Source organism: Ornithorhynchus anatinus, chromosome 14, assembly GCF_004115215.2.
Source record: "Ornithorhynchus anatinus isolate Pmale09 chromosome 14, mOrnAna1.pri.v4, whole genome shotgun sequence".
Classification (NCBI taxonomy): domain Eukaryota; kingdom Metazoa; phylum Chordata; class Mammalia; order Monotremata; family Ornithorhynchidae; genus Ornithorhynchus; species Ornithorhynchus anatinus.
Window position 1 is genome coordinate 11,522,855 of NC_041741.1, and position 19,206 is coordinate 11,542,060.

General features: G+C 44.4%; 1 protein-coding gene across 3 annotated transcripts in view; it reads left to right on the plus strand.

The window, feature by feature from the left end:
• The window catches only part of ARHGAP5 (Rho GTPase activating protein 5), a 67,654-nt gene extending 60,697 nt beyond the window's left edge, over nt 1-6,957 (plus strand). For all 3 annotated transcript variants that reach the window (XM_029079548.2, XM_029079547.2, XM_029079549.2), the window contains exon 7: nt 4,269-6,957. In XM_029079548.2, coding sequence (XP_028935381.1) covers nt 4,269-4,599 — 331 coding nt within the window. In that variant the 3' untranslated portion in view covers nt 4,600-6,957. The remainder of the gene's footprint in view (nt 1-4,268) is intronic.
• The last annotated feature ends 12,249 nt before the right edge of the window (nt 6,958-19,206 follow it).

The window sequence follows — 19,206 nt, forward strand, 5'->3', positions numbered from 1 at the left end:
ATTAAAAAAAAAAAAAGTAAAGTAAATGATCAGAATGAACTGGTACAAGTTTACATAGTTCAGGAACTTAAATTTAATTTCATTTGTGCAAGGTAGAAGAAAAGATCAAAGTTAAGGGTTAAAGGTCACTTGTGCTTTCTCTATCCAACCAGTTGGCCCTTAATGTTAGCCTGTGACTCTCCCAAACTGAGAGGCAGGAAGTTATTTCACTTCCCAATGACCAGCGGTGCTGTATCTTTGGCTCCCTCTTCTCAGACTGTTGCTAGTGCTAAGTGCCCACCCCTCCCCCTGCCTCTCCCTTTGGGCCAGGAAGCAATAAAAGGCATGTTTCTTCCCAAAGCCTTCTCTAAACATGACATCACCTACCATGTGTGGCTTAGTGGAAAGAACACGGGCTTGGGAGTCAGAGGATGTGGGTTCTAGTCCCGGCTCTGCCACTTGTCTGTTCTGTGACCTTGGGCAAGCCACTTAACTTCTCTGTGCCTCAGTGGCCTCATCTGTAAAATGGGAATTAAGACTGAACCCCATGTGGGGCAACCTGATTACCTTGTATCTACCCCAGGGCTTAGAACAGTGTTTTGCACATAGTAAGCACTTAACAAATACCACAATAATGATTAGTAGTAGTATAGTGTCCAGATGTGCTTCTGGGGCCCCCTTTGTAACTTGATTGAGAATTTACTGGGAGGCTAGGGGGGTGCACCTTAGAGACTGGAATTCTGAAGGAGTTCATTCTCCCCTTCTGCTGGCATCGCCTCTCTAGGAGTGAACAAGGAGGAGCAGTCGGTCCCCTCTAACCGTAACAGGTTTGGCCATCCCGATACACACAATCAGACTTCACCAGTAACTTGGGCCCCCTGGACAGGCAAACTAAATATCTGAAGTCTGGGAGAGCCAGGAAACCCGGGGTCTTGTTCTTCCATACTATGCGCCCTACACTGGCAGACTAATGCTACCCCTGTGTCTCCTTTATAAAACACAACCACCTACCTCGTTCACCAATATGTGGTGGCATAAGCATTAAAAAAAACACACACAATTGGGCTGTGGCATTCTTCTAGCCACACAAAATGTTTGTTCATTGTGTTTCTAACCTAACCTAAAATGCAGGATGTGCTTGTTATTTTTTTTTTACTTTGATGTGGGCCCTGTTTTTTCAACACCCACTCTTACTGCATACATTTATTTTAGTATTCAGTTTCAAGGTTGTGGGGTTCCATTTTATTTTTAATCTTTCAGTATGATTTTTGTGCTTCTGGCTCTTACTGAAGATGAGGTTTCCCGTACTACTACACATTCGGTAGCCGACTGATGGGACCGAGATAAACACCTCTGCCCACAATGGCGCTTAAGTATTTGCTCTTTGCTAGGTCCTGGTTACCTTTGAGCTTTTTCTTTTTTTTGAGAAGCATTGTGGTCTAGTAGTCAGAGGAACTGGATTCTAATGTGGGCTCCACACCTCGGTTTCCTCATCTGTAATACCGTGAACAACCTGATGATCTTGTATCTACCCCAGAGCTTAGTACAGTGCTTGGCACATTGTAAGCACTAAACAAATGCCAGTTAAAAAAAACAAAAAAACAACATTGCTCAGTTTCGCTTCCACAGTCGCTGAGGTTTGAATTGAGTCCCTTGATGTCTCATTACATTTTCCTAGTATGATAGACCTTTTGTTTATGTGCAGACATCTTAAGACTATTACTCGTGACCCAGGAGGAGTGTTCCCTTCTTTGATTGCCATACATTTTGGAAATTTCATGTGCTATTTTATTTCTTAGATATCAAAGATTTTTGTTTTTATTAACAAATAGGATTTGCATAGTTTGGGTAAACAGTTGAGTTTAATTGGTAAAGATGATTTTTCTTTTTTTATGATATTTAAGCACCTACTCTGTGCCAGGCACTGTTCTAAACCCTGGAGTAGATACAAGGTAATCAGTTTGGACACAATCAAGTCCACGCCCCACATGGGGGCTCACAGTTAACCCTCATTTTGCAGATGAGGTAACTGAGGCCCAGAGACGTTAAGTGACTTGCCCAAGGTCATATGGCAGGCAGGTGGGGGAACAGGGATTGGAACCATGGTCCTTGACCTTAGGATCATTATATAACTCGATATTGTAAATGATCCATTCTGAAAATTTTTGGAAACCTTAAATTTTAGTGATTATTTAAATATTCTTGGGAAGGACAGTTGAACAACTTATGAGTTCTTGTCACAGAGCTTTGAGCAATTCTGAGTTTAGAATTTTAAGTGAAAATTCATTTCACCCTAAAGGGATTCCAGGTGTCAGCTGATTTTAATAATGTTATAATTATGAAAGGGAAAAGGTTTTACAAAAAAAAAAGTATCTTGACCTTTTAGTAGCTGGCCCCACATTCAGTTGAAGCAGGAAAAATAGAGGTGAGCTGGCTTAACCTTCAGACCGCATGGCTACCTTGCAGTAAACCAGAGGAGCTGCTTCATAGAGGGCAGGTCCTGCTTTTTCCTCCCAAAATCTGCCACTCTTCCTGTTCCCACCTTCCTTATTCTGTGCTCTCAATTTTCAGTCAAGCTTATATGGAACCAGGGAAAATAGAAGGCCCCTGTTCTAAGATTCTTGCGCTTTACTTTTATTTAAGAGTTGACCTCCACATGAAGGTAAGGGCTATCCCTGATGGTCACCTTGGATTTGTCCTTGTGAGGATCTGCCTCCCTGAGGAGCAGGCAGCCTGACCAGAAGGAGGTCAGAGGTCAGATTCACCCTTCCCATCTCCCTAGGGCAACACCCCTTTTCTCCCCTTCAGTTTCCCTGCTTGTGCCCAGCTGTGAAGACCTCAGAGGTTCCCATCAGATCAGCTAACTCCCCCTAGGCTGGTAGGAATGAATCCCACCCCCCCACCCCCCCATCCCTTGCTACTATTAATAGACTTCCCATTTTCTTAAACCCTGCAGGACCTCACCATTCCCATTTTCAGTGGGGGTGAGCAGTGGTCATTCCAGTGTCCCCACTGCTTAGGGAAATTCTTTAGGTGTTGAGCCTGGGCTGGGCAAGCCCTCTGCATGCTATAACTGAGAGGGCTTAGCCTTGGAGTCCTGGTTGGCAGGAAGTGCCAAATTTCCAAATCCTAAGACTACAGGAGGGTGGCAGTCTTTCTGGACCACTTCAAAGGATTCAGAATCGATAAAGCGGTTTTGTTTTCGTAATGCAAGGACAGAGCCTGCTCAGGACTGCTGGATGGTTACCCACCCCCTGATAAAGTCCCCGCTCACCTTGTTAAGTAACGGCCTTGAAACTAGGCCAAGGGGCCTGGCTTAGCAGCTCCAGCATCTGTTTCAGTGACCCCGGCCTCCAGCTACTGATCCTACCGGACCGATCACCTGGTGTGACCCAGAGCCCAGGAAACCTACCGTAGCCTGAGCTGCTCCTCACTCACCAGCTGATCCCACACCCTCTTTCCCCGACCTCTCCGGGAGTGCGATGTTTCGGGTTCTTCAGCGGGGCCCTGTAGAGAAATGGGAAGGAAGGGAATCAGAGAGTCTGACCTCTACCTAGTCAGGCAGAGACGCAACCCCTCAAGCCCTACAGGGTTGAGTCCAGCAGGGCCCTGGCAGAGAGAAAGCATCGGGCAAGTCTACATCCCTTCAGAGCCTGGATTGCTGCTCAGGTGGCCCTCTTCTCTCTTTTGGGACTCAAAGGCATCGTGGTTCTCTCTGTGGAGGAAAACTGGGGTTGCCAGTGTATGGAAATTCCCTAACAATCAGGTTGGCGTTGGATTAAAATGAGTGATCTCTTGATCAGACCTGACTTGGAGTACTCCTAACCTCTGGACTGGTCACTGCCAACAAAGCTGGGAGGCTTTATATCAACTGATCTTTCATTTAAAGGAAAAGTGGGAAGCCCTGGCCGGGAGCCAGAGAGGCCTCCAGCCGTAGGCCGAACTGGCTGCCTCCCAAGTCGTTTGCACTCTCTCTACCACCCAGAGGACAGGGATATTCTGATTCAGGATAGAGATGTAAATCATCTGTTATCCAGCGAATGGATCCTTACCTTTGAAGAATCTTATTTGTGGTGAGCTGGCTGGTGGGTGAGTAGAGAAATCATTTTCATCAACTCTACGAAGAATGGCAGAAATTAGTCTATTTTGGGTACCGTTTTAAAATGTAAGTCAACGGAGAAGGTAAACCAGACTTTCAGGAACATACAAAAAAATCAAATGATACCATAGATCTTCTATCACTTTTTTGGACCTTTATGACACCTGAATATTTTTTCCTTTTATTTCAGGGTCAGTCGTCAAAACAAGACCAACCTCATGACCGCCGACAACTTGTCTATCTGTTTTTGGCCAACTCTGATGAGACCTGATTTTGAAAATCGAGAGTTTCTGTCCACCACCAAGATCCATCAGTCTGTGGTCGAGACCTTCATTCAGCAGTGTCAGTTTTTCTTTCACAATGGAGAAATTGTAGAAACTACTAACCCCGTGGCTCCTCAGCCGCCATCCTTGAACCCAGGACAGATGGCGGAACCAATGGTCCCACTTCAGTTACCACCACCCCTGCAACCTCAGCTGATCCAACCACAACTACAGGCAGATCCTCTTGGCATTATATAATCGGAGGTGTTCGCAGGCAGCCTGGAATTGGACAGAAAAGCAAAATTAGACATGCATGTTTCAGGGTACAGTCGTGTACTTCCCATGTTTATGGCAGTTCACAGTCAAACTGGGACACTTCCCTCCGAAAACCGTATTGTATTCCTTGTTCCTTCACACTGCAGATTAAGACCAAGTGATAAAGCATGACTGGAGAAGTTTAATTTAAAAAACAAAAACAAAAATAGCTATAAAGTACAAACTGCTGCTGCATGAAACATTATTGCAATCACTATATCATTCCTGTGGCAATTTGTCACAATATATTGTGAATAAAATTTTTCTATAGAAATTAAATGATTAAAAAACTCACATTTATGAAACATTCAGTGCTTTTCAGCCTGCTTTATGGCTGTTTTTGTTATTTAATGTGCTATTTTTGGCAACTTCTCATTCAGGCATTCTGTGTAGACACCTTAAAAGCCCAGCTATAGTTTCTTTTAACTTTAAGTTTCATCTTCCATACTTTGGAGGGTGAGGGTTTGGAATTAAAAAAAATGCACTGTTGAAAAATATTACAATCTTGCACCTTCCATCTTCTGAGTAAACCTGTGGACAAACGGATGAGGGGGTGGTTAATCTTTTACTTATTTCTTTTAGCACAATACCAAGAACATGCTCATGGTGACTGAACCCGAAACATTGTGCAAAAATGTTGATGTCGCCTACTTATTTCCTTATGTTCCATTAATGAACTAAACATTTTGTATGCTGTTAATTCTGTAAACAGTTGCATGTTCAAAAGATCACTGATCTTTATAAACTTAATCTAATATATTTTAGATATTTTAATTTTTCCTCTGGGGAACACGTTTAGTAGTTCATGACATTTTCATATAAGGTTATATGTTTTTCATACATAAACATGCAATTTGTCACATTCTCTAAACCAAACTGTTAATCTAGGACTTCAATTGAATCAGTTCCTTAAATCTATTTTTATGTGGCCCTTAAAGATATACAAAAATCCATTGCTAATGTAGCAATAAATACTTTGGGTACTGATAACCTCTTTGGAGTGTGTGTATATATATATAAAAAATGGAAAACTTGTATTCATATTCTTTTCTGTGGTATGTTGTACTAAATTCAAAATGACCTTTTGCACCATTTTTTATGGACTTTTTTTTCCCCTTTGGTACCAATTTTGCTGTAAAAGAATGCTGCTTTTTGAGTTTAAACATTTTGTTAGCGATAATACAACTAGAAAGGCCATAAATTATGGATCCAAATTTCAGAGTGGACAGTTGTAGGTTAGAACGATTTTGCTAGGTTTTTTCTCACCATGCCTTTCACAAAGGAAAAATAACTTGGTTTGTTTTCAGCTGCTAGAGTACATTGTGTTTAGAAAAAGAAAAGCTTTTTGGTCACTGTTGTAATCTTCATTCATAATGAGATTTTTAAAATCTTCTATGTATTATAGTAAATAGATGATTTAAAAGCTCTTACCAGTTTGATTTGCTCCATTTCCTGAAAATAAAAATTGCCTTTCCCAACTGTAATGTCCTAGGTATTGTACTTCTGACGTGGATTATCATTCTAGATCAAGGTGTTAACATAAACCAGGCTGCTGTTGAAGTACATGTATATTATAAATTATCTTGATATTTGTGTTATATTCTTGCAAGTTATTATCTTTTCTAAGAAAACAAAATCCCTATTATTCCTATTGCAAAGCACACAGGAATTGAGAAAGTACAATAATAAAAATCGGTCCGGTATATGTAGTATTCTTAACTTGTTCTATATTACTTACACCTGTTGTCTATAGCTTTAATTTATAGCTGTCAGTTTAACATTGGCATGTCTAGCAAAGAAAATTAAACTTTAAGAGTTTTATAAACTGTTTCTAGGTTGCTAAAGAATTTATTTTTCTACTATATATGGTATAGACAAAGCATCAAACTATGTACAGGAAAAAGCCTGACTATCTCTGTTGGAAGTGTAGGCTACAAGGAAAATTTTCAAAACTGTCCATATCTTCAAATTCAGTCTGGTATAACTTTCCTACTGTGATGTGAATTTCATTTTATTTAAGCTCTTTCAGTTTTTTGTTATGTTAGGATAGCTTAGTGGGCTGTGCTGTTAAATTAGCTTTCAGCCATATACAGTACCATTGTTGTTATGTTAAAGCCAGCATTTTCCATTTTCTTCCCACATTAGCCATACCGTACAGCTCCAAAATTTCAAATACTCTATTTTTCCTGTGAACTGTGGACACCGTAGGGCATTGTTTAAATGCTACACCTGTCCCACTTAGCAAGTCTCACTGGCATTTGTTGAAAATTAATCATTAAAAGCTTGGTATAAAACAATGAATTATTTGCATTGTTTTTGTGAAGGATTTAGATTTTTAAGTACTGAGAATTTTCTATGTTGACTTACCTGGTATAAAAATAAAAGGAGAGCTTGTCCTGCCAGGGACCCGCTCCTGCTCCACTTCTTTGGCAGGGTGGGCCGCCTGGGGGGATGGGGGTGGGGGGCCCGGGGATCTCGGGGTGGGGGAAGGGGTCCACAGGGCGGGAACAGGCACCACCTAGTTCCTAAAGATTTCATCAAAATTTAAATTGGGAGAGAAATTTGAGCAGTTGTATTTTGAGAAGTACAACACTGATTTCCATAGTCACTGATATATTCTGTCTCACATTCACACACACCACCCCCCCAGCCCCCCTTTTTATTGAATGGTGGAGTGATGTGTCCAGTTAACCACACTGTTGGGCAGAGAGAGAACCATGTCTAGGTTAGCAATATGGAAGTGCGGAGTGCTATTCTGTTTTCAGCATCCAACACAAAACTCTTTTTACAGGGGAATAGAATTAGATGGATTTGATTTAAAGTGAGGTGGATCACAAATACATCTCTGTGTTGGCTATCATCTGTTCAAACAATATTAAGGTCCAGGCACAGTGAATTTCAATTTTTAAATGGCATTTGTTTGTAGCTTTGAGCATTTATAATGTAAATACTGTAGGTTACAGCAGTCTGACCAGTTTAAAGCAACTTTTCTTTTCCATAATGTATGTAAATAACATGGACTCAGTTTTATTTTTTTCATTTTGAGGTACTGGAATTTAATTTCTAATATCTCTAAGAATAAACAAGAGGAAACAATTGGCGAGAAGAACTTAGGCCTTAGCTTCCATGGTGATTTTTAGTTTTTTATAAAGTAATGTGATGCTATTTGTCAACTGGATATAAATATATATATATATATACATTATTTTAAAAAGTCAAAAGCGCTTTGTTTTTTGTTTATAATTAATGTAATCCCGTGCTTCACCACCAACAGGATGCTGCAGTGAATTAAATATCAGTGAAGCTTATTCTGTATAAAGAATGCTATGAATAAAACATTAAGATGCTTGCTGTGTGTAATTTTCAGTTCTAGTTCCCAAACTGTTAATGGTCTAAAGATTTAGCCCACACTTTTTAGTTTTCCAAGGAGATGAAGATGAAATACAAAAAAAACAAAAACACCCAAAAAACTAAAACGGAAACTTGCACAGCTACTGGCAACTGGAAATTTATTTTCATTTTCCTTACTTTGTACTCTTTTAAGGAGGTTAAACCTCTTCTCCATATGCTGAAGATTAGATTGAAAAATAAAATGAATTTAGGGTAGTCCACTACCCTAATTTAACTAGACCCGGGATTACTTCAGATTAAGAATGCTAGGATAACCAATTAAAATGGAGCCTGACACTCAAATAGGATTTTATTCTACAGGATTTACTATTGGAGTTTTTACATTCTCCAAGTTAGCGTACTTTCAGATACTCAGCTCTCTGCTCTACATTTTACGGGCCTAGGTTCCAAATTATTCACTAGTTCTTAGCACTGATTATCGAGATTTAAATTTGAGCTATTTCTAAGATATATTCTTTTGTGCTTTAGAAAATTTCCAGAGAACACCAGAGCTGAGTTGCCCGCAGCAGAGAATGTACAGTTTTTTGCACCCTCCCTTCAGAAACTAATTTGCATTCCATAAAGTTTTGGCTTTGATTTGAGAAAATTTTTTTTAAATTAAGTGGTTAAGTATCTTTAAAATGGATGAAAGCTTTGTGTTGAGTTTTACAACTCATTTAGTGAACAGAATATTTTTCTTCTGATTTCTACTCACCAAGCTGCACAACTTACATTTGCAGTGAATGCCCTCTCTCCAAGTCTTACCTGCATTATCAGGCTTGCTTCAGACACAATGGATGAGGTACAAACTCTGCTTCACTTCGAATGCCAATGAAGCCACTTCACTCTACTCTGCAAAGAAACATTGGAGACTTCAAAGTGGTTTGTGTTCACTTTTTCCATACAGATTTGCTCTTGGCCATACCGGCAGGTCAGAGCTGGCCATTTTCCCCAGCTGCTGCCAGTGATTGAAACTTGTTTCTTTAATCCTTAATCTAAGAAACCTTAGGGGAACCTCAGTATTTTTAACGATATTGTAAGTATTAATCTATCAACTTCCACTTGGGCATTAATTGCCTCTTTTAAAGCCACGGTGCATACAGAGAGCATATGGTGAGAAATCTCATATATGGCCAGTGGCCAAACATTAAGCATCAAAAGGAAGTTGGAAAAGCAGGCCGTCAGCATCTCCCTGCCGCAAATATATGTCCCTCTTCAGCTTCAATGGCTTCTGATGACTGATTTCATTTTGCTCCTCTCTATGGGCTTTTCATAAAGGTCTCCTAATGTGTGGCCACAGCCTCCGCCTTTATTGCCAGTAGACTTTAAGTAGGTTTTCTTCATTTCTTGGCTGTCTGGTCTTTCGACCTCAGACGGAGCCCCAGATCTATCCCTGGTGGGGAGACTGCCATGCAGAAACGCACAATTTTTTTTGGAAGCAAGTCACCACGTCAGCAACTTGTGTCACCTGGGCTCTCCACTTCTAGTTCCTGATAGGTCTTCATTAGTGCCTTCCTATCCCTAGATTTATTTTAAAAGGACTGTAAAAGCAATAGCAGAGTGGAGGGAAAAGCTTTAATTTGGACGCCGTCAAGAAAATAAGTGACTGATGTCCTGCTTGAGGTCATTTCCCGACATTTGTTTAGAAACTGAAGATGGAAAAGATCCACAAGCTGGTCTCTGGCAGGCATAATGGAGTATATTACTTCTCATTATGCCAGTGACAATCCTTTCTCTAAGTTACCAAGACTTTAAAAAGAAAAATGTAAATTTCACCTGAAAATGTCTGTACACCCCGATATAAGAAAGGAAAAGATTCTTCCTATGAGTTAATCAATTAATGGTATTTATTAATAATAATAACAGGCCCTACTTATGCAGCCCCCACCCTTGGCACCATCCTCAGGTCAACCTGCATTTCAGTCACCAAATCCTGCTTGTTCTATTTTCACAGCATCCCAAGAATCCCCCTAGCCCAAACTGGTACCAGACTGGTCCAAGCACTTATCTCCCATCTCGACTACTGCATCAGTTTCCTCAATGGCCTTCCTGCCTCGCCCCGCCCCGCCGCACTGTTGCACAGATCATTCTTCTTAAAGCCATTCTTTGCATGTCTCCACGCCTCCAAAACTTCCACTGGTTACAACATCCATCTCCACATCAAATGCCTTACCCATGCACCCAGCTCTCCCACTAAAACCCAGTCTGCATTTTTTGTGCCTTGACCTCAACGGTCTCACTGCTGACCCCTTGCTATAGTCCTCCCTCTTGCCTGGAACCCTCTCCCCCTTTTATTGGACAGACCACTATTCTCCCCATCTTCAAAGCCCAACTAAAATCACATCTCCAAGAGACTATCTAAGCCCTCATCTCCTCTAGTCCAAAGAAGCAGCGTGGCTCAGTGGAAAGAGCACGGGCTTTGGAGTCAGAGGTCATGGGTTTGAATCCCGGCTCTGGCACTTGTCAGCTGTGTGACTGTGAGCAAGTCACAACTTCTCTGTGCCTCAGTTACCTCATCTGTAAAATGGGGATTAAGACTGTGAGGCCCAGGTGGGACAACCTGATTTCCCTGTGTCTACCCCAGCGTTTAGAACAGTGCTCTGCACATAGTAAGCGCTTAACAAATACCAACATAATTATTATTACTCCCTTTCCCCTCCACCTTGCCTATGTAGCCTTTAAGGTCTTGATATCCACCTCACCTCGGCTCCACAGCAGTGTTGTGCAAATCTCTAATTTATTTTAAAGTCTGTCTCCACCTCTAGACTGAAAGCTTCTTTGGGCAGGAGAACATGTCTACCAACTCTATTGTACTGTACTTTCCCAAGCAATTAATATAGTGCTCTGCACCGACTAAGTGCTCACTAAATACTTTTGATTGACTGATTGGTTCAGACCCCCTACTAAAAAACACTTATCCAAGATATCTTCCCTGATAAACCTCTCAGCAGTTCCCTTTTTTTTAAAAAAAAAAAAGGTATTTGTTAATTGCTTACTATGTGCTAGGCACTGTTCTAAGTGCTGCAGCATATATAAGATAATCAGGTTGGACACAGTCCCTGTCCCACATGGGACTCACAGTCTTAATCCCCATTTTACAGATGAGGTAATAGGCACAGAGAAGTGAAGTGACTTGCCCAAGGTCACATAGACAAATGGTGGAGCTGGAATTAGAACCCAGGTCCTTCTCACTCCCAGGCCCATGCTCTATCCACTAGACCACACTGTCCTCTCCTCTGAGTTGCCTTATGCACTTGAGTCTGAATCCTAGGCTGGTTCCCCCCAGCCCCACATGTAATTTATTTTAATGTGTCTCCCACATGAGATAGTAACCACTCAACAAATACCACTGATTGAGAGCAGAGCCTTCTGGAAGGTCCAAGTGAACTCTCCCGTCACGTCTGAGCCCTTGAATTTGTCGGCAGGAGTTGCAGTGGAGGGTGCCTGGAAGCTGAAGAGAAATGAGGCCATAACAGCATCCTGTTCCATATCAGTAACAACTATAATAAATACGGTATTTAAGTGCTTATTATGTGTCAAGCACTGTTCTAAGACACAAGGTAATCAGGTTGGATACAGTCCCTGTCCCGCATAGGGCTCACAGTCTTAATCCCCATTTTACAGATGAGGTAACCAAGGCTCAGAGAAGTTAAGTGACTTGCCCAAGGTCACACAGCAGACACGTGGCAGAACCGAAATTAGAACCCATGTCCTCTAACTTCCAGGCCCGTGCTCTTTCCACTAAGCTGCGCTGCTAAAATCTGGACGCTTAGCCCCCCAAGTTTGCTTACTGCCTGAAGCCTCCCCTGCCTCCACAATGCGGTATCAATCTCAATAGCTCTCTGGGCAGGGAACTTCTTCCCCAATACGTCGGGCCACTGGAAGAGTCGGGGAACCACCCAATTTAATCCCCTGGTTTCTGTTGGAAGGGAATTAGGCTGGACTGCTACTTAGAAACACTGTAATACTGTTGGTATTTGGTAAGCGCTTACTATGTGCAGAGCACTGTTCTAAGCGCTGGGGTAGACACAGGGGAATCAGGTTGTCCCACGTGGGGCTCACAGTCTCAATCCCCATTTTACAGATGAGGTAACTGAGGCCCAGAGAAGTTAAGTGACTTGCCCACAGTCACACAGCTGACAAGTGGCAGAGCTGGGATTCGAACTCATGACCCCCAACTCCAAAGCCCGTGCTCTTTCCACTGAGCCACGCTGCCACCGTAGCCTCCGGTGGAAAAGACACAGTCCTGGGAGTCAGGGAACCTGGGTTCTAAACTTGGCAAAGTCACTTGCCGGCTGGTTAACCTCGGGCATGTGACTTAACTTTTCTGTGGCTCGGTTTCCTCATCTGCAAAATAGGGATTCAATATGTGATCCCCCTCCTGCTTAGAATGTGAGCCCGTGAGGGCCGGGGACTGCGTTGACCCGATTACCTTGTTATCTACACCAGTGCTTAGTATGCCGCTTGGCGCTTACTAAGTGCTTAACGAATACCACAATTACTATTATTGCCAAATCCTGTCAGTTCTTCCTAGATGTCTTGCAGGTCTGCCCCTTCGTCTCTACCCAAACTGCTACCACTCTAGTCCAAGCTTTGGTCACACTGCAGCTGGATTATTGTATCGGTCTTCTCTCTGCACTCCCTGCCTCCAGCCTCTCCCCCTTCTACCTGTATTACTGCTAGTACACCCATTACCAAGAGTATTTATTGAATGCTTATTCGTTCATTCAATTGCATTTATTGAGCACTTACTGTGTGCAGAGCATTGTACTAAGCGCTTACTCCGTGCACAGCACTGAACTAAGTGCCTAGGAGACTACACCAGTCATGATCCAACTCTCATACATCTTACAATCTAGCAGATCAGACAGTCCCTACAACAAATTACAGGTAGGAGGAAGGAATAGAGAGTAAAATTAAGTACATAAGGGGAATGGCGATGGCTGGGGGTGGGGGGTTGACGGGGAGTGAAAATCCAAATGCTTGGATGATTCAGAAGAGCGGCAAACAGGATGGGGGAGATGAGAGATAAATAAAGAGAAGATAAATAATCCTGAAGATTCCCTTGGGGAGATGATGATCTACCAGATGTGGAGGGGGAGTGAGTTCCTGGCAGTGGTGAGCTAGAGAACAGGGCACAGTCTGCAGGTTGGCTTGAAGGGAGCGAAGTGTGCAAGCTGGGCATACTGAGCTCCATCCACCAACATCTCTCCTCTCCTCAAAATGCCCCCCAGGTGTCCTGCATCTTTCCACATCAGACTCGGCTTTAAGGCTCTGCCAACTCGCCACCACCCCACCATTCTGCTTTCTTCACCTGCCACTCTCCAACTCGCTCCCTTCCATCCTCCCAAGCCAATCCCCGCTTGTACCTAGACATTCTCGCCTCCAAGCCCCTCACTAGTCGCTGTTTTCCGGGAATGGAACCCCCTCCCTCTCCAGATTAATTCCCTGGACCCTAAATTAACCTATCGGATATCTTTAGCATCCTCAGAACTTTGTATACATTTTTATTCAATTATTTAAACTCTTCTATTTGTAAATATTTTATGTTTGTCTCCCTATTAAAGTGTAAATTCCTTCTGGGCAGGTAAAGGGTCACTACTTTGCTCTTTACATCCCAAGCACTTACTTCAGTGTGTTGCTCCAAGAAGGCGCTCAGTAAATATATGTTAGTTCAACTGCAAAGAGGAGTAAGGATTTCTTAGGAGCTTTGCAAGTGTTGAAGCAACCACCAAACTTAAATGTTAAAAAGGACAAACAGATGGGTGACCCTATTCCTACCTGAACCTTTGATTCATTTCATTAGAGGAAATTACTTTTCCTCAATATCCCACTAATGTGAACTCATTGGCCAACACATGAAATTAAACATTTTAAGAGAATGATTTATGAATGTGGTTTTGCTGCCTCAAGTATTCTCTGTGCTCTCACCAGTTCTCTAGTAACACTTGTTCCTGAATTTAGGCTGTGCAGTAGGAAAAATAAACTTCTGGTTAACAGAGTTTAGTCGGGGATTGCTTATGGACCAGGCTGAAAAGAAACATAACAATAAGCATATGAACTCTGCAGAAACCAGAGGTAATGGCCAATTTCCTGATTCTAGTCTTGTGCCTGGTGGCTACAGTTTGCTCTAACTGGGATCTAGAAAGCATACATCTCCATGGCTTCCACCGTCTTCCTCCTTTGAGTCCAGATGGGGCAGACTCTTGGCTACCAAGCTATCCTAGTCCCAGGGGCCTTTCCCATAAGGGTAACATTTTCCTCATCCCATTTGAGGCGGTTTCAGAGACTGACTGCAACAGTTAAGGTTTAAGGAATGGTATTGGCTGAGTGGAAACTGGGTGCCAAGCACTGTGCTCAGCTTTGAGTTAATGACAACAGGATCAATTCAGATCCAATCCCAAGCCTACCAAGGGGTTTGCTGTCTTGGAAAACAGGGGGCAATGACAATAAGAAGAAGTTGAGAAGGAGTATGGCCCAGTGGACAGAGCACGGTCCTGGAAGTCAGAGGACCTGGGTTCTAATCTGTACTCTGCCACTTTGCTGTATGACCTTGGGCAAGGTACTTAACTTCTCTGTGCCTCACTTCCCTCCCTGTAAAATGGGGATCCAATACCTGTTCTCCCTCCTATTTAGACTGTGAGCCCCTTGTGGGACAGGGACTGCATCTGACCTGATTGACCTGTATCTATCCCATCACTTAGACGGTGTTTGAAACTTAATAAGAGCAAATACTGTAATTATTTTTATGACCAATAATCAACCATTATGTACATTTCCACCACATCAATATATAACAACAATTATGGCATTTATTAAGCACTTTCTACATTACAAGACAGTCCCTGTGCCACTCGAGGCCCACAATCTAAGCTATTGGGAGCACAGGTATCCTATTCCTATCTTACAGATGAGGAAACTGAGGCCCAAAAAGGTTAAGTGATCTGGGACCCAAAAAGGTTAAGTGATTTGCCTTCAGACACATATCAAGCCAGTGACAGGCCTGGATTTAAAACCTGGGTCTCCCTTCTTCTAGCTCCAGGCTCTGTCCATCAGGCCATCCTGCCACATGAAAGGCAAACCACAGCATTTAGAGGCAACCAATAACCAGGCTGTTAAACTCAAAAAATGGGCTCCGGTTCTAGGCCGACACAGATCCCACTACGGGGGACCCCGTCCACTCCCCCCTGGAGGGAACTGCGTGTCTGTGAATACCCGTGCTTGGCAGTAACCGGAGACTAAGCGAGGCTCACGTGCTCATTGTGTTCCAATAGTGCCCTTGGGGATCCGAAGATCGATTACAGGCCTTGGGGCCTCTGGGCCAGTGAAAGCGAGACCTGATGATGGAGGAGGAGAGTGGAGCCGGCATATAGGCTGCTGCCACCCGAACCAGAACACTGCCGGTGAGACCACCCTAGAGCGTGGGACTGGGAAGAAACATCTCAGCAGGCCCAACCTTCGCTGTTTCCCGTTAAGACCCCAAACAATCTTGGTGCTGTTGGCAAGTTGAATGGCTGTTTCTCTTGAGCAATCGAGCGGGAGACCTACAATCAGGTGTGACCCAGGGAACCGGGGCCCGTGGCCTCAGACTGAGTGCTGGTCAGAAATGGGGATTTGTGGGACAAATGGCGGTGGCCTGGTGGTGGCGGAGGTGAAACTGTTCTACGCTCTGGGGGGATACAAGGTGATCAGGTTGTCCCATGTGGGACTCACAGTCTTAATCCCCGCCCACGTGGGACTCAGTCTTCATCCCCATTTTACAGATGAGGGAACTGAGGCACAGAGAAGTGAAGTGACTTGCCCAAAGTCACACAGCTGACAAATGGCAGAGCCGGGATTAGAACCCAGGACCTTTCCATTGAGCCACTTCTCTATTAGTAGTAGAAGCAGCATTCACACTGTGCGCTCCCCCTGTACCAACAACATGGAAATACAAAACCAAGGGACAACATAAATCACTGAATGTACAGCCGACTAAACTCATATACGACAGTGGCGAGGATGGGTATTAAGTTCCTCAGCGTTACAAGGGGGCTGATAGGTTTGTAGGACAGAGTGGAGGAAATTCAGGGCATCCAGTAGCGCGTGCCGTTCTCACGGTAGGCACTCAATACCGATGATGACGAGAGAGACGTGACCTTTGAATCAGCAGTGTGGGAAGCCCCAGCTGCTGCAGCTGCCCAAGCCACCGTGCCTTCTGGAACCCGCGGTGCCCCTGGTGCCCCTGCTGCGACAGGCCCGGACACGCTCCGCCCAGGCGGGCTGCTCCCGGGAGCGCCGAGAAGCTGAGCGCCAGAGGGCCGGCCGGTGCTCTGTAGCCGGCTCGGCACGGAGCAGGCGAAGGCTGTGGCTATGGCAACAGGTCCGCACCCTCAGTCAACATTCTGCCCTCGCTTCATCTCCCTCTCCTCCCACTACACCTCAGATCACTCTTCACTCCTCTCAAGCCAGCCTACTCGCTCTCCTCTCCTGACACCCATTTTTGCTCATGCCCTCCCCCTTGACATCTGTCAGACTGCTGCTCTCCCCACCTTCAAGCTCCCTCTGAAATCACATCTCCTCCAGGGAGGCTTCCCTGAAGAATCTCTCATCTCCCCATTATAGGTCCCTCACTGCTGCCACTTCAGCACTTCCGGGGCTCCTGAGCCTAGGGATAACTCCCCACCACACTTTTCTGCCTAGTTTTGTATTCTGTTGGTTCCCCCCCACTAGACCGCAAGCTCCTTGAGGTCAAGGATGAGGTCTACTAGTCGGCCGATTGTATTTATTGAGCATTTTCTATGTGCAGAGCACGGTACAAAGCAGCATGGCACAGGAGATAGAGCACGGGCCTGGGAGTCAGAAGGTCATGAGTTCTAGTCCCGGTTCCACCACTTGTCTGGTGTGTGACCTTGGGCAAGTCACTTTACTTCTCTGGTCCTCAGGTGCCCCATCTGTAAAATGGGGATTGAGACAGTGAGCCCCACGTGAGACAGGGACTGGGTCCAACCTGATTTTCTTGTACCACTCCTGTGCTTAGTACAGTGCCCGGCACAGAGTAAGTTCTTAACAAATACCATGGTTATTATTACTAAGCACTTGAGAGAGTACAATATAACAATAGAAGATACATTCCTGTCCCACGATGAATTTATAACTTACAACTAATTCTGCTATACTCTCCCAAAAGCTTAAGACGGTGCTCTGGTCAAAGTACACACCTAATAAAATACTATTGATGATTTGGTTGAGGAAGGGGGAGAGCGCTGGTTGGGCTGCAGACAGGCAAATTGACTGACTGACTGAGCACTGTAGCAGGTTCGAAGTCTGTCCCATCGATGCGGCGAGTCTCCTCTACCCAGAGTCACCGACGCCCATTCTGTCAGAATTTCTGTTGTGCCGAGAGACCGATCGGACCGCCTCACTGGAACTAGGAGAAGTGAGTCTTCTCGGAATTTGAACTGGGAATTTGAAAGGACGACCACTTGGGGTGGTTTGAGAGGTAGCCCGTTTGGGGTTACTTGAAAGGAAGCCCGTTAGGGGTGGTCTGTCGTGGTCAGTGAGGTGTCTCTTTTCCAGATTTACCAGCCACCGGCTAACTCGTGAGCTCAAGGATCAGAGGATTGGCAGTGGCTTCACAGACTCGAACCTTATGGGTAATGGAAGCAGGTTTATTAAGATGATAGGATAGAGAACCCATGATAGGTAACCCTCAAGAGCAAAGCTATTCCTAAGATAATAAGCAGTAAGTACACTGGTCAGCATGGTACTCCACTTCTAGCAGCCGGTGAAACTGGGAAGGAGACAACTCACAAACCACCCCAAATGGGCTTCCTTTCAAGCTCGTTAGCCGGGCTAGGATGTGGCCGGTCACACTACAAATACTTCCTTTGTCAAGAGACTATGCACCTCAGCAAAAATGCACTTTCAACCATTCCATCCCTCGAGATGCAGCGCGGGGTTCCTGGGAATATTTGATTTCCAAATATCTGGAACCTATTGACAGCTGGTTTTATGGGCTTTACCTAATGCTGAATTCGCTCAGATGAAACCTTTTCCATACAGAGCGAAACTCTACTAAAAGTAGCCTGCAGAAAAATGCAGGCTAGCAGTGAACAGAGTCACCCTGAAGACACTAAATTAAGTGTTCTCAAAAAAAGGTAAACCTTTTTGGTCAGCTGCCTAATGCGGTGATGGATGGGGGCTGGCATGGGGCACATTAACGGGCGCGATCCAAACGTCTTTGGCGTTAGAGACAGAATGATGGTCCATGCCTTTTCCTCGCTGGGAGGCTTAATGGGAAATGACTGCAGTATGCTTTTTAAACCCTGAAGGCACAGAATGGACCCTGCTCTTCACTCTCTGTGTGGCTGTGCTACTTCAGTGATGATGACAACGAAGTAGGGAGTCACAAGATACTAAGGCTAGAAGAAATGACCAAGGTCACCCTAGGGTAGGGACAGATGGGGTGAGCCCCTAGAACCTGTGTCCCAGGGTGCCCCCCACTCCCAACAAGCAGGACTCTAGAGCTCTAAAATAACTGACATTTATTCAGTACTTACTATGTTCCAGGCATTGTACTAAACGTTGGGCTAGATACGAGATGATCGGGTTAGACACGGTCCCTGTCCCACATGGGGTCCACAATCTTAATCCCCATTTTACAGATGAGGTAAGCACAGAGAAGAGGAGTACTTGCCTAAGGTCACACAGACAAATGGCAGAGTCGGGATTAGAACCCAGACCCTCAGGCTCCCAGGCTTGTGCCCTTTCCACTAGGCCCACGCTGCACCTCAGCCATTCGGAGTGGAGCAGGAAGGTTCTGAGCCCGAGGTTGGGGGAGGGAGACTGGGGAAATGGTGATGTTGGCCTTAGTGCAGGATCTCCTGGGTGCCCACCACTGCACAGTGACCCTGGGGTAGGGATGAAGGGGATTTAACCAACTGCCCACACTTCCCTAGGGATGCCCCCACCCCAGTCAGGTGAGTATATGGGAATAGCTGGCTTGCCCAAGGAGGCAGAAGATTTTCTAAACATCCAGGGCTTTGCTGCACTTTGTATAGGAGGTATCCAGGCCCATTTTAATAACAATAAGAATAATGATAATAATAACTGTGGCATTTGTTAAGCGCTTACTATGTGCCAGGCACTGTGCTAAGCGTTGGAGTGGATACAAGCAAA